Source organism: Paramisgurnus dabryanus, chromosome 7 (genome assembly GCF_030506205.2).
Source record: "Paramisgurnus dabryanus chromosome 7, PD_genome_1.1, whole genome shotgun sequence".
Lineage (NCBI taxonomy): Eukaryota > Metazoa > Chordata > Actinopteri > Cypriniformes > Cobitidae > Paramisgurnus > Paramisgurnus dabryanus.
The window spans coordinates 21,805,372-21,819,414 of record NC_133343.1 but is presented as its reverse complement, the minus strand read 5'-3'; the positions used below and the strand labels follow the sequence as shown (position 1 = coordinate 21,819,414).

Here is a 14,043-nt window from a genome sequence, read left to right as displayed (position 1 = left end):
CTGTCATAGACGTCCAAATGACGTCCAAAAATTACCCAGTTTAAACGTAAAATGTTGCCCGTAAATATGACGTCCAAATGACGTCCAAAAAATTACCCAGTTTAAACGTCAAATGTTGCCCATAAATATGACGTCCAAATGACGTCCAAAAAATAACCCAGTTTAAACGTCAAATGTTGCCCGTCAATATGACGTCCAAATAGGGTCATGGTGGGACGTCCAAATAGTGGACCTAGTTTGGACGTCGAATACATGTCCAGAATTGGTCATGGACCGACGGACCCAATATAGACATGATCTGCACGTCTATCCGACGTCCTGTGTTTAGTGGGTTGAAACGCACGTGATCGTTGTCATCAGTGAGGCGACCAATCACGTAAAGCCGTTACGTCATCACAACTCCGTGCAGCCGCTCTGGAGAAGCTGCACCGGCTGAGCTAGCCGGCTACTCTCGAAACGCTCTCACGGTACTTAAAAACCATATGACACAGTCACGTGCCTGCAGCGCCAGCTGAAGTCGGACAAAATTACTAACCTACTGCTTCAAGTCAGCCGCCGATCGGTCTGCGCAGAGCCGCATGAAGTCGTACACACCTGTGATGACGACACAGCTTTTCGTGATTGGGCGCCTCACTGATGACAACGATCACGTGCGTTTCAAGTTTAATCCAACCTTTAGTTCCACTAATAAACATTATAAATTCATGTTTTAAAACAGGAAAAAACACGTTAATATGCATAAATATGTTATATTGTGTTGTGTAATAAAATAAAAATGAAAATAACAAACTCTATTGGTATTTTAATAATACAGGCTTGTTTCCCGTTACTTTCGGGTATACAGTATAAGCAGCAATTAAAGTATTCGATATAAAATGTTTCTGGTTGCAACTTTTTATTAAAAGATTAGTTTTTATCAAATTCAGCATCTAATTCACTTAATTCGCGATTAAAAAAAAAGAAACACGGCGCACGCGTCACTACGGCAAGCAGCAGGTGTACGGCTTGACGGCTCCGTCTTCAGTTCCTCCCACAACTGCAAGCGGCAAACCTCGCCGATCGGTCTGCGCAGCGCCGGATGATCTCGAACACACCTAAAGACACATTTATGTCTGGCTGAATTTGACTGAAGATATATAATGTTTAATATTTAGGGTATTTAATTTAAAAGTTTATTCTTTTCACAGTTTATGTAACCCCTTTTAATCTCCGTAAATCCAAAAATGCAATCAATTTAACTTAATTAGCATTGTCACTATTTCCAAATGAAACGGAAATAGAGGGCGTGGCTTGTGTCTTCACCGTTTTCGCCCCCATCTTCAGCCCTAGATCTATAAAAGTAAGGATCTCGAAGCAGACCAACATTTGGAAGGGGGGTGGTTAAAGGATGGCCAAGCTGTCAAACTGACACCATTAAAGAATGACCACCATTTCCAGATATGATTCCGAATATGAGGGGCAAAAAGTAAGCCTAGGCTAATTTAGTAAAATCTGTGCTTACAAAGAAAATTGTATGTGGACTTTAACATGTTAAAACGTGTCAAATTTGGAAAATATGATATTTGCTGAGTTAAATCAGAAATGCTTCGATGGTACAGCATTTCAGTTTCCATAAAGGCTAACATTTTATGAAATTGCTTGTGCTTTTTATTAGCGACTTTTTTTCAACGCAATAGTTGATGCAACATGATTAATGAAATGACTCGAAGTTTCTTCGGCCGCTGTCCAGGGTCCTGATGCGTTTTCTGGCGTTGCTCCACTCCAACGCATGCAGCTGGTCCTGCAAATGGGTCAAGCATGAGTTGAATGGTGAAATCCTTCAACTCGCTGGTCTTTTATGTGTAATCACAAGACCGCTGTTACTCTCTGTGAAAATGTAACCTTATGAATGTGAGCAATCTGACAGAAAATATGCGGAGAACGTGAAGGTTGTTATGCTTACGCAAAACGGTCCATTAAGCCGTCAATGGAATCAAAACAGCAACCTTAAAACACCAAAGAGTGTGAGAGGGAGTTGTGGGTGTTTTAGGGGCTTCATCTAAATGCGCAGCGCATATCAGGGAACATTGCGAGTCTGCGCAGAGAGGCGCCCGGTGTTGCAACACAAGAGAACAGCGAGTGATATCCAGACCACGTTTCTTAGTTTGCATCTCGGCTTTTCTTTATATGTTCACTATCTCTCATTTCTTACAATCAGACTGTTGTAAGAGACACATCCATCCCCTTATTTTTGTGGGAGGGAGAACATTTCTTTGTCTGTTGAACTTGAAGTTTTTCGGTTCGTCTTGAGGTAATGTCCGTGCACAAGCGCGCGCCGCAGCCGTGAGAGACAGCGCGAGACAGTCTGCATTCGGCACGTCCTTTAGCGAGACCTCCTGACTACATGGACGGTAAGATTCGTGCTTTATTATACATTCTTTAAGTGACCATTTAGTTTCTTAGCTTCTTTCCTATGTTCTAAAATGCTGGGTTGTTTAATCCCTGGTTGGGTCTGATATAGACGGACCGAGGCGTTGGATTTAAATTAACATATGCTGGGTTCTTACAACCCATGGTTGGGTCAAATATAGACATTTTCGTTCATATTTTACCCAACAATGGGTTGAAACAAGCCAGCATTTGTTCAAAGTCAATATAAATTTGCCATTAAACACAATATGTTGGTTAGAGGTTGTTTGCTACTATATAGCGTTAAACTGAATATCATGTTGGTAGTTTAATTAATTTAAACAGACTGTAATGTGTGCATAGTCCAATGCTTATGATAAAGACAAATGCATTAAATTTCACACGATCAGTTTTATCGTCCCATGATGTTATTCAGACACGTTAGTAAGAGCTCAAATGCCTAAATAACACAATTATTCATGCACCCTGCATTTTTATAAAAGTGCCTGAAATGCGCATATAACCAAAAGCAGATTTCCTCCACACAGTCTCATAATTTATTTTTATTGTATTGATGGATGCCTAAGACTTGAGAACATTAAGGAACACTTAGGTCGGAACATTGGGGGGTAGTGTTAACTGGACAACTGTTTTCATTAATCATTATATAAATGATGGGGGGGGGGTTGCTAGTTTGGATTATTGGGGGGTTACCTTCCCCCGTCCTCCCAGAAACTACACCTCTGATCAGATATATTCTGTAGGAACATAGATGTTGAAACTACATTAACATCACCATGATTATAACAGTATATGCTATGGCATCACCAAGTTGTTACAGACAATATAAGCTGTAAGTATACATTTCACATATTGAGTGTTGCTTAGAGTATTTTGGTTGAGGTATTGTGTTTAATGCGTAATTTTATTTTGTGTTTAAAGCAAATATAATAAATGCATTTTAATGTATATTAAATTCATATGGGCCACATGTACTTACATGAGAAAAATATATACAATATAACTATTGTGTAGTATGCATGTTATTACATTGTACTTACATTTAAAGTATGTGTATTTAATTACAATGTTGACCCTAACAACAACCCACCCCTAGATCTAAAGCTACCCTGAATGATAAGCATGTACACACTAAGTGCAATGTCTTAAGTAATTTCAACGTATGTACGTATACAGTAGTTAAAGCAACGCTATCTCATGAGAATTCGTACATATTTTACGAGTTGGCAAATTCGTATAAATTCATATGACCACATTTGTAAGTCTTGGCACGATTTGCCTTGACCCATGTGACATTGGGGTTAGGTGCGGGGTTAGTGGTTCAGTTTCATTGTTGTTTTTTATGAGAACCGTAAAATTTTGCATGATTAACTTTGAATGAATTGATACAAATTAGCCAACTCATAAAATGTGTATGATTTCTCGTGAGACCAGGCTGGTTAAAGACACCTATATAAAGTGGGACCTTCATATGTTGCAATTAAATAAAATAACATTTTAGATGTGGATACCTTTGTATCAACCTTTCTCTTAAATTCGATCGGTGCTTCTCCTTCTTGCATTTAGAAAAGATGTATGTTACTTTGTGGTCTCTGTTTTGAATGAACTCAGCAAAAAGCAAGCGTTTGATTTAATTTAACTGCATTAAACATTTCAGTCAGTTTTTCACTGCAGTGCCTTCTACAGTTCATTGGCAATCTTGTTACTCTCTGGTCTCTTTTAAAGCAGACATATCAAGTTACTGTGCCAGTTCACTGTGTACAACAAATGAACAGATTTGAAGTTTTAAATTCGGGTCTATTGTACAGGGTTATGCCAGTGCACATTTAAAGACCACATTAGATTTCACCCACTGCTGGTGTTGTGTTTCATTCACTCTCGATGATGATGATATAATAAAATAATAGATGATATAATAGATGAAAAGTAGGCGAGACAATAGACCACACCAGATGCATCTAAATGGTGTAGCTTCTGGTGGGTTGGAGGGACAGTAACCTGCCCAATAGTCAAAACTAAATTACACCCCCCTAAATATTTACATTAATTAGTCTACCTAAAACATTTGTACAGTTGACACTTCATCCCACCCCCCAATGTTTAAACCAAATATGCACCCTTGGGGTTAGCTGCAGACAATTGACATTTTAAACAAATTACATGTGTAATTAACTTGCTTCAGTGTTGTATAATGTATAAATGATTGGACTTCCTCTCTTTTGCATGTGAAAGATGTGAAAATTTATTTTGCTTGCTTGTTGTCTGCTTCTGACACCTTGTTTAAATGATGTGTGTTTGTATCAAATGCACACATAGAACCACTGTGCTGTTTTAATATTAATAAATCACTTTTTCTTCCTGGGGGCTAAGGCACAGTAATTGAAGTCACCCCATGAACTCCCTTGTAAATTACACTAAAAATGGATTAAGGATTAAGAGTAATAGATCAAAAAAGATGAATTCATGTTCTTGTTTTTTCTCTTTTTTTTGAAGATAGAAATGTGTCTGTATGGTAATGGTAGGCCCCCTCCTTTATTTTCAAACAACAATTGATAGCCTAAATATAGCTATGCAGACATTAGTGACTTCATGTTCATGATTGGTCAGCCTGTGTGTGGTATTAACACTCTATAATAAGATTTATGAGAATATTTGATGTAGAAATGAGGCTGGAGCCTATTTTTGTCTTTAATTCACTTTTCCGTCTTATGGTTTTTCATTCTATTTTTTCATATTTCATTCTTACTTCTTTGTTCCACTCCTTTTTCATTCATGCTTTCTTTCTTTCATCCTTCCTACCTTCCATCTTTCATTCTTCCATCCTTCTTTCCCTCTTTCTTTCTTTCTTTCTTCCTCCCACACTTTCATTGTTTTATAATTTCTTATGCCCTTCTTTTCATTTTTCCTTCATTCCATCTTTCATTCTTCTTTCATTTTCCTTCCAGCCTTCTTCCTTATTTCGTTTGTTAATTTATTCATTCTTCTCCAGGATAAAAATGGATCCCTTGTTTTAATTCCTTCATTCATTTTTACATCTGTCTTTCATTTATGCATCTTCCCCTCCTTCTTTCCTGCCTTCCTTCTATCATCCTTCCTTTCTTCTTTCCTTTTATTTTTCTTCCCCTTTTCTCTTCTTTATTCATTCATTCATTCATTAATTCATGCTTCTTTCATTTTTCCTTTTTTCTTTCATTTATTAATTTCTTCCTAATTTCCGTCTTTTATTATTTTTCGTTCTTTCATTCTTTTTTTTTATATTTCATTCTTACTTCTTTGTTCCACTCCTTTTTCATTCATGCTTTCTTTCTTTCTTCCTTCCTACCTACCATCTTTCATTCTTCCATTCTTCTGTCCTTTTCTTTTTTCCCTTTTCTTTTTTATTTATTCATTAATTCTTCCTTTATTCCTTCTATCGTATCGTTTACTCTTCCTTCTTTCATTCTTCCATCCTTCTTTTATTAATGTTCTTTTCCTCCATTTCTTCCTTATTTCCATCTTTTATTCTGTAATTCACTTTTCCTTCTTTTGGTCTTTCATTCTTTTTTTCATATTTCATTCTTACTTCTTTGTTTCACTCCTCTTTTCTTTCACGCTTTCTTTCTTCCTTCCTACCTTCCATCTTTCATTCTTCCATCCTTCTTTCCCTCCCTCTTTGTCTGTTTGTTTGTTTCTTTCTTTCTTTCTTCCACACTTTTATTTTTTATAATTTCTTATGCCCTTCTTTTCATTCTTCCTTCCTTCCATCTTTCATTCTTTTTTCATTTTTCCTTTCAATTTTCTTCCTTTTTTAATTCTTACATCTCTCTTTCATTCATGTTTCCCCCTTCCTTCCTTCCTTCCTTCCTTCCATCTTTCATCCATTTATTCATTCATTCTTCTCCAGGATGAAAATCTTTTAATTCAAACTGCATTCATCCTTCCTTAATTCCTTCCATTCTTCTTTCCTTTTATTTTTTCCCCTTTCTTTTATTTATTTATTCATTAATTCTTCCTTTATTCCTTCTATCGTATCGTTTACTCTTCCTTCTTTCATTCTTCCATCCTTCTTTTATTAATGTTCTTTTCCTCCATTTCTTCCTTATTTCCATCTTTTATTCTGTAATTCACTTTTCCTTCTTTCGGTCTTTCATTCTTTTTTTCATATTTCATTCTTACTTCTTTGTTTCACTCCTCTTTTCTTTCACGCTTTCTTTCTTCCTTCCGTCCTACCTTCCATCTTTCATTCTTCCATCCTTCTTTCCCTCCCTCTTTGTCTGTTTCTTTCTTTCTTTCTTTCACACTTTCATTTTTTATAATTTCTTAAGCCCTTCTTTTCATTCTTCCTTCCTTCCATCTTTCATTCTTCTTTAATTTTTCCTTTCAATTTTCTTTTCTTTTTTTAATTCTTACATCTATCTTTCATTCATGTTTCCTCCCTCCCTTCCTTCCTTCCTTCCTTCCATCTTTCATCCATTTATTCATTCATTCTTCTCCAGGATGAAAATCTTTTAATTCAAACTGCATTCATCCTTTCTTAATTCCTTCCATTCTTCTTTCCTTTTATTTTTTCCCCTTTCTTTTTTTATTTATTCATTAATTCTTCCTTTATTCCTTCTATCGTATCGTTTACTCTTCCTTCTTTCATTCTTCCATCCTTCTTTTATTAATGTTCTTTTCCTCCATTTCTTCCTTATTTACATCTTTTATTCTGTAATTCACTTTTCCTTCTTTACTTCTTTGTTTCACTCCTCTTTCCTTCACGCTTTCTTTCTTCCTTCCTACCTTCCATCTTTCATTCTTCCATCCTTCTTTCCCTCCCTCTGTGTCTGTTTGTTTGTTTGTTTCTTTCCTTCTTTCTTCCACACTTTCATTTTTTATAATTTCTTATGCCCTTCTTTTCATTCTTCCTTCCTTCCATCTTTCATTCATGTTTCCTCCCTTCCTTCCTTCCTTCCATCTTTCATCAATTTATTCATTCACTCTTCTAAAGGATGAAAATCTTTTAATTCAAACTGCATTCATCCTTCCTTAATTCCTTCCATTCTTCTTTTATTTTTTCCCCTTTCTTTTATTTATTTATTCATTAATTCTTCCTTTATTCATTCTATCGTATCATTTACTCTTCCTTCTTTCATTCTTCCATCCTTCTTTTATTAATGTTCTTTTCCTCCATTTCTTCCTTATTTCCATCTTTTATTCTGCAATTCACTTTTCCTTCTTTCGGGCTTTCATTCTTTCTTTTCATATTTCATAACTTCTTTGTTCTGCAGCTTTTTCATTCATGCTTTCTTTCTTCCTTCCTACCTTCCATCTTTCATTTTTCCATCCTTCTTTCTCTCCCTCTTTCTTTCTTTTTTTCTTTCATCCTCCCACACTTCATTTTTTTAAAATAATTTCTACTTAAATAGGACGTGTGAGAAAATTAGCTTGAGAGAATAGTGGTGACCACTAGATATTGCACATAGCTCAAAATGTAACAATGTAACATTATGGTATCTGTGGGCTGTGGGTACCTGTGATAGATATTAGCATGGGGAGTTAAAACCAGAATTGTGAGCTGGTCGGACTGACATGCCATATCACCTCTGTAAAGTCATTTGGAGTGTGGTTATAACCCTGGCTGAGTCACTGGCCCCTGGAGGTTTGGGAGTGCTAGCTTGACTTATTTTTTTTACAGATGTATCCTTCTAAAGTTTTATATGAGTTATTTTGAGTCTCTAGAATTTGATTATTTAGCTAACAGCAAGTAAGGTATCAGCATAATAAGGTAGATAAGTTTTATAGTTTATACATTGTTTTTGTACAGTATATGTTAAATTAATAATCAAGTACATTAATAAGGATGCAAACTAATAGTTTTGTGTGTGTGTGTTGTTCGAAAGCAGAAAATCTGTTTGCTTGAAATTGTTTACTAAAAGTTTGCTATGTAGCTGTATAGAACTGATGCATAATACAAATGGTTGTTGAAAACTTCTACTGAGTGCAGACAGCCTTGCTGGCCTTTAGATAAATATTTATAAAGAAGAAACTAATGTTTAAAAATTGTTGTTGCATACAGAATCTTAGCCAAGGAATCCAGAGCGAAGTGTATACTTCAATAAATACTCATATCGACATGTCATAATAACTTCAAAATAATTTACACAACACACCATAACCATGTCTCAAACCCAACTATCATTACTTCTGCAGTGATATCTGAAATGAAACCTCATGTGGTCTGATAGTAGATTGGAATTTCATGGGTTGCCATTGACCTAAAGGTTAGAAAAATTATTGATGACTAAATCTGTCACATACTACTGTATACAAGCCATACCACCTGTCCCTTAAGTATGTCCTTCAACTAGTCAAACTGTGTTTGCCATCCAAATGTCAACACAGTCACATAATACATAACCTCCATCTAAGGAAACAGCAGTCAAAACAGTAAAAATGAAAGCCCTTAATTAATTTAGTTTGTAAAGGCATTTCATCTTTAGTTTCATATCGGAAATACTCTCAAACAAGACAGTCAACTTCTCATTAGCTGTTCTGTCAATATAATAAATTGTTCATGGCTTTTCGCCGAGGATTTGCGGTGGTAAATGTGGATTAGGGTATCTGCAAAGTGTTTTGGCACACAGCCTCTGTGTGGCCTCTGATAGTTTAAATATACACTCGGGAATGTTGACACTTATATACATGCACACATACTAAGACAATACTGTATTTCTCAGTGAATAGCAGACTCACACTTTGAAAAGATGTACACTAAATTACCAACCGACTTTTCACTTTTTACAGTGTTTATTTGTTAAAGTGAAGTAAGGGAATGTTTATCAACATTAAAAAAATGACTTGCAGCTTTAAAAGAGAATTTGCTTTTTGTGTTGTTTGTTTTATTGCATGCCTGCTATAAATACCACTTATTAAAGATGTGAAAGTGTATGCGTGTTTGTGCAGTTTTTATGAGAACCCTTGCTTAGTGTGGGTCTGGGTGTTGTTTATACTTAACTGGGTGAGCTCTCAGCCAGTCAGCTTCATTATAGCCAGTAATTACAGCAAGGGCAGGTTCCAGAACAGCTGTTCCATTCGTTCCCCCATTTTTACTCCATCAATCTGTCTATCACATGTATACTCCCTATTATCTCATTCCTTTCTCCCTCACTGTACCAAAGTCCCCCTACTCGCACTGCCTTTATGAGATTGGTGCTTGTGCTGAACAGAATCGAATCAGCAACTATCCCCAAGCAGTACTGTGCAGTTGTCTGAGTTGCGTCATAAGGCTGTGGTCTATGATAACGGACTTTATGGATAAACAATTTAATTACAATTATGTGAAGAGTTTGGTTCCAAAACGCAATAAATCCATTTTGACTAATTTGGGTAAAAATGTGTTTTCTATACCAAGAAAGTGACAAGATGAAAATTACTATTTTCTGTTACAAACTTTCACATCTTTAGGTTAAAATCACATTAAAAATTCAAATCTATTTAAAAACAGATGATTTTTTCCGCAAAATGCAATAAATCCAAGACGTTTATTTCAAACTGCTATAAATCTATTGAATCAATATATACTGTAAATGTGCATTCATCTTTGCCATGTTATATTCATTTAGTTGACATTTTGAAAATGCACACTTTAATAAGCGATATTTTAAATCACTATATCATATGTATGCAAATTAGGGTCAGTCTACATATCTGCTTGTTAAGTCTCACGTCATGCACTACATCTGAGACAAAACCGATCTCAAATGCCATAAGGATATAACAAGAAAATCCGAGATGGCCAGACAGGGACTCATGGACATAGATTTTTTACGGATTATTAATATATTGCTGCCTGTGATTTCGTTTGATTGAAGACTGCTTGGTACACTGTGAGCTTTATTTTTTGCGTAAATGTGTAATATGCAAAAATAGTGTTCATAAACGGCTGTTTATATAATATCCTCTATTGAAATGTGTGCAGACTTGGACCCGGAAACACAATTCCTTAGGTTATGACTCAACAAGCGCATGCAATACACAGTTCAAGAGTTTTTCTTCATTATCCGATCTCTATTACACATACTCTGACCATAGATATATATGTACATAGATGCTACATTTGGCAGTTTCAGCCATATTGCTGCTAAGGCCCTGTCCCAAATGGCGCACTTCATGTGGACTTTCGGTCTTGTGGCCTTAAATTGCGCATACTTGCTTAGTCTACGAGTCCGTAGGGTGTCCCATCTGTCATTTTTACGCTTTGAAGTGTGCTCATCAGCCCCTCCTTTGCCCCCTTGATGCGGTCTTCAGCGAAGCCCGCACTGCAGCAGGCTTCGCGCACTTTACCAACCCAGAAGTCCTTGCGAAAGGGCAATCAGACCAATCAGACAAAGGGAAGGGAGGAGTTCACACTGACGGTCAACTTTTCTACCTATTTACGGCGGGACGCTCGAGTCTGTCCCAAACTACGACTCCAGTGCACCCGGGTGGACTCGCATCAAGGGTCCCCAAAGCCTGCACTGCAGGATGTCATCAAAGTGTGGATTCTGAGGAGGACCACAAGTCCAAAGTGTGCCATTTGGGACAGGGCCTAAGTCAGTTTTCACACTGCATACGTAAGCTGCACATTAAGCAGCAAAAAATTTTTGGGCACTGATATTAACAGGTTAAAGCATTATTGCACACTACACATCACAGAAATACAATTGAAGCAGCTGTGCTGCAGTTGTTTCAGCTGCGAGTTTATGTGGTATCCATGCATATCTATGGCTTGAACTACTGAGTTACTACAGTAATTCAATTGTGTTAGGTTATATGTGTGATAGGTTACATATTTGTGACAAAGGAAACCAAAGTGATCAACATAAATTGTACAAAAACATATGATTATTAGAAATGAACCCCACCTCTAAACCTAACGTTTTGGGCAAAAGCAAATCTTACAAATTTGGTCATACGAATTCACCCAAATGAGTCATTTCGTAAATTTTTTTTATAATTAACACAACCTGTTTGTCTTGTACTGGGTTGAAACTGGTGTAACTGGTGAAACTTTTGGTGGTGGTGGTTTACCAATCACGCCATGTTTGAAAAACAGCACTCCAGTAGCTTATGCCGAGGATCAGCTATCAAAATGTTTTGTCATGGATACTACTCATGCTGGTTTTCAGCAGGAACCTCGGCGGGACCAATAAAAACTTCAGTTAAGCATGTAATACATGCATAAATTAGTGAGATATAATTAATCACAGTGTTTAGAATACTGAGACTTTAAATAGACTTTTAATGTACTTAAACCAGTAGACCTATGCAATCGGATCTAAAACAGTGTTTGTGTGTGTATGTGTGTGTTTCAGGTTCAAAGATAATTTGAAGAACTGCAGCAGTTTTCCAGCGAACCTGTTTACCGTCCTGCACTTTATAGTTCATCTCCACAGCTGATCAGTATATAATCGCATCAGTGCTCCAGACAAAATGGCTTCCATAGAGAGAAAATGTCAGCACTTGTTTTTGCTCATCCTTTTGCCTTTGGTAAGCTATGTGCACATTTTATGTCACTGTACTGTATATAATTATGACAGATTTATCATTGGACGCTGAATTGCGTGGAATTGAAATATTGACAGTGATTTAAACATGTTTACATCAAAAAGCACAACAAATTCTTTATAGTAAAATGAATGTCTCTGGAGCTAATAAGATATTTAAACTAATGAGACAGAATAGCCTTGGAAAATTTCGAAAATGGGAATAAAGGCTGAAAGCACAAAGGGGGATAGAGACCAACCAGGAAAGAGAGAGAGTATGTGTGTAAAAACATTATAGTGGGGTGTGGAGAAAAAGAGACCTGTGCACATTTCTCTGCAGATATTTTTCTTTGCCTTCTGTGAACAATTCACTAGAATTGGTCGTTTTATGCTTTTCTCTCGTAATTAAGGAGAGAAGTGCAATGTTTTGTTTATAATAAAATCGTTCTCTCTTTAGTCTACCGTTGCTGCTTTCAACCAAGTAGAAACAAACATCCACGGGTAATTTACGTCACATACACATTGGCATCGAAAAGGCGCCTGGCATCTAAGGATCACTGGCACCAGACAGGCCAAATGTAAACTGTCCAAGTGCCAATGTAGTTTTGGTACAGTGAGTACTTGAAGCAGCAAAGGCCATGCTGTTTTATTTCACAGTGTTAACAGTAAGGCAGGTGCATTGCAAAGGATCGTTTATACCCTTGTTTTTATTGAGTGAACAGTGTTAATTATGGAGCAGGAAAAGATGCAAAGAAAGAAACATACAATTATTTTGTGTGTTCATGTGCATTTTTGTGTGACTGCCATAGTGTTGGAGTAAATTGTGTAGTCCCTTTATGATGGAAATCAACCCTGTGATGCGGGTGAGAGCTGACAGTGCAGCCTTGAATATTAATGCAGGGCTCATGTTTATTAAATTCTGCTCATGTTTTCGAGGCAACACACAAGGAGCACAGTGCTCTGAGACCAATTATCAAACTAACTGCAATGTCAGTACACATCCGCAGGGTATCAGCATGAGCACCAGTGCTTTCATAGGTGATTTATTTATTGTATTTCTTAAATTTATTTAATATTCTGTTTCATTTTACAGGCATTTCTATTGCTAAAATATGTTATTTAGGATGTTTCTTCTCCAGGCTTACATGTTTTTTAAAATTAAGGTCATGCTATTTCATTGCAAGTTGTACTTATTTTACGAGGTGGCTAATTCGTATTTAATTATACGACCACATTTTGTACGATTTGCAATAGTGTCACTATTGTTTTTTTTTCAGCCCGATCTTACGGAAAGTCGTGTTATACTAATGAAAAATGTGATTCATTTATTTGTTTCCATGGCACGAAATTCAGCTTTTTTCGTGCCTTGAGCAAGAATGTAATTTTTGTGTCACAAATTTCTATAATTATTTTTACATGTCCGTTGCATGACTTTCCTTTTCGTTTCATTGTTTTCTCATTGTTTTTTTCCTGTTTTCTTACCATTGTCGCTTGGGGTTGGGGTTAGAAACACTTTCTGTTACATTTTTAGACATCCTAACCCAAACCCCAACTCAAGGCGAGAATAGTTTTAAAAGCGAAAGAAAAACATGTAGAAACCAATACATAAAAGTACATTCTAACCCAAAACCCAAATCTAACCCCGAACCCAAGCGACAATGATTTAAAAATATTAAAAAAAAGGAGAAAACAATACATAAAATGACTTGAAACAAAAAGTCATGCCACAGACACAAAAAAGTTTGTATAGAAATTTGTGCGAGTGACATGAATAAAAAAACACATTTGTGCTCAAGGCATGAAAAAGCTGAATTTCGTGCCATGGACACAAATAAATTAATCAAAATTTTCATGACTATAACACGACTTTCCATGAGATCATGTTGTTTTTTATGATTATTGTATGTTTTTGTACGATTTACTTCATACGAATAAGCCAACACGTAAAAGACATACAAATTCTCATGAGACCCGGCTGGCATAACACAGTTATCCAAAATATGATGGATGTTTAATGAAAATTTTCAAACAACCAATATAAACAACCTTCAGGTATACTGTAATTCAAATGTATTAGATTATCTCTTAATATGAACACACTAGGGTTCTCATATTACCAGCCCATCACATGTTAATAGTTTTTCATTAA

General features: G+C 36.2%; 1 protein-coding gene across 4 annotated transcripts in view; it reads left to right on the top strand.

Moving 5' to 3' along the window:
- Nucleotides 1–1,933: 1,933 nt before the first annotated feature.
- Nucleotides 1,934–14,043, top strand: part of adcyap1r1b (adenylate cyclase activating polypeptide 1b (pituitary) receptor type I) — a 36,843-nt gene continuing 24,733 nt past the window's right edge. For 2 of the 4 annotated variants that reach the window (XM_065298696.2, XM_065298679.2), the window contains exons 1-2: nucleotides 1,938–2,390; nucleotides 11,724–11,898. In XM_065298696.2, the coding sequence (XP_065154768.1) occupies nucleotides 11,842–11,898 (57 nt within the window). In that variant the 5' untranslated portion in view covers nucleotides 1,938–2,390; nucleotides 11,724–11,841. Of the gene's footprint in view, nucleotides 2,391–11,723; nucleotides 11,899–14,043 lie in introns of all 4 variants that reach the window. The other 2 variants (XM_065298687.2, XM_065298670.2) reach the window with 2 other exon arrangements.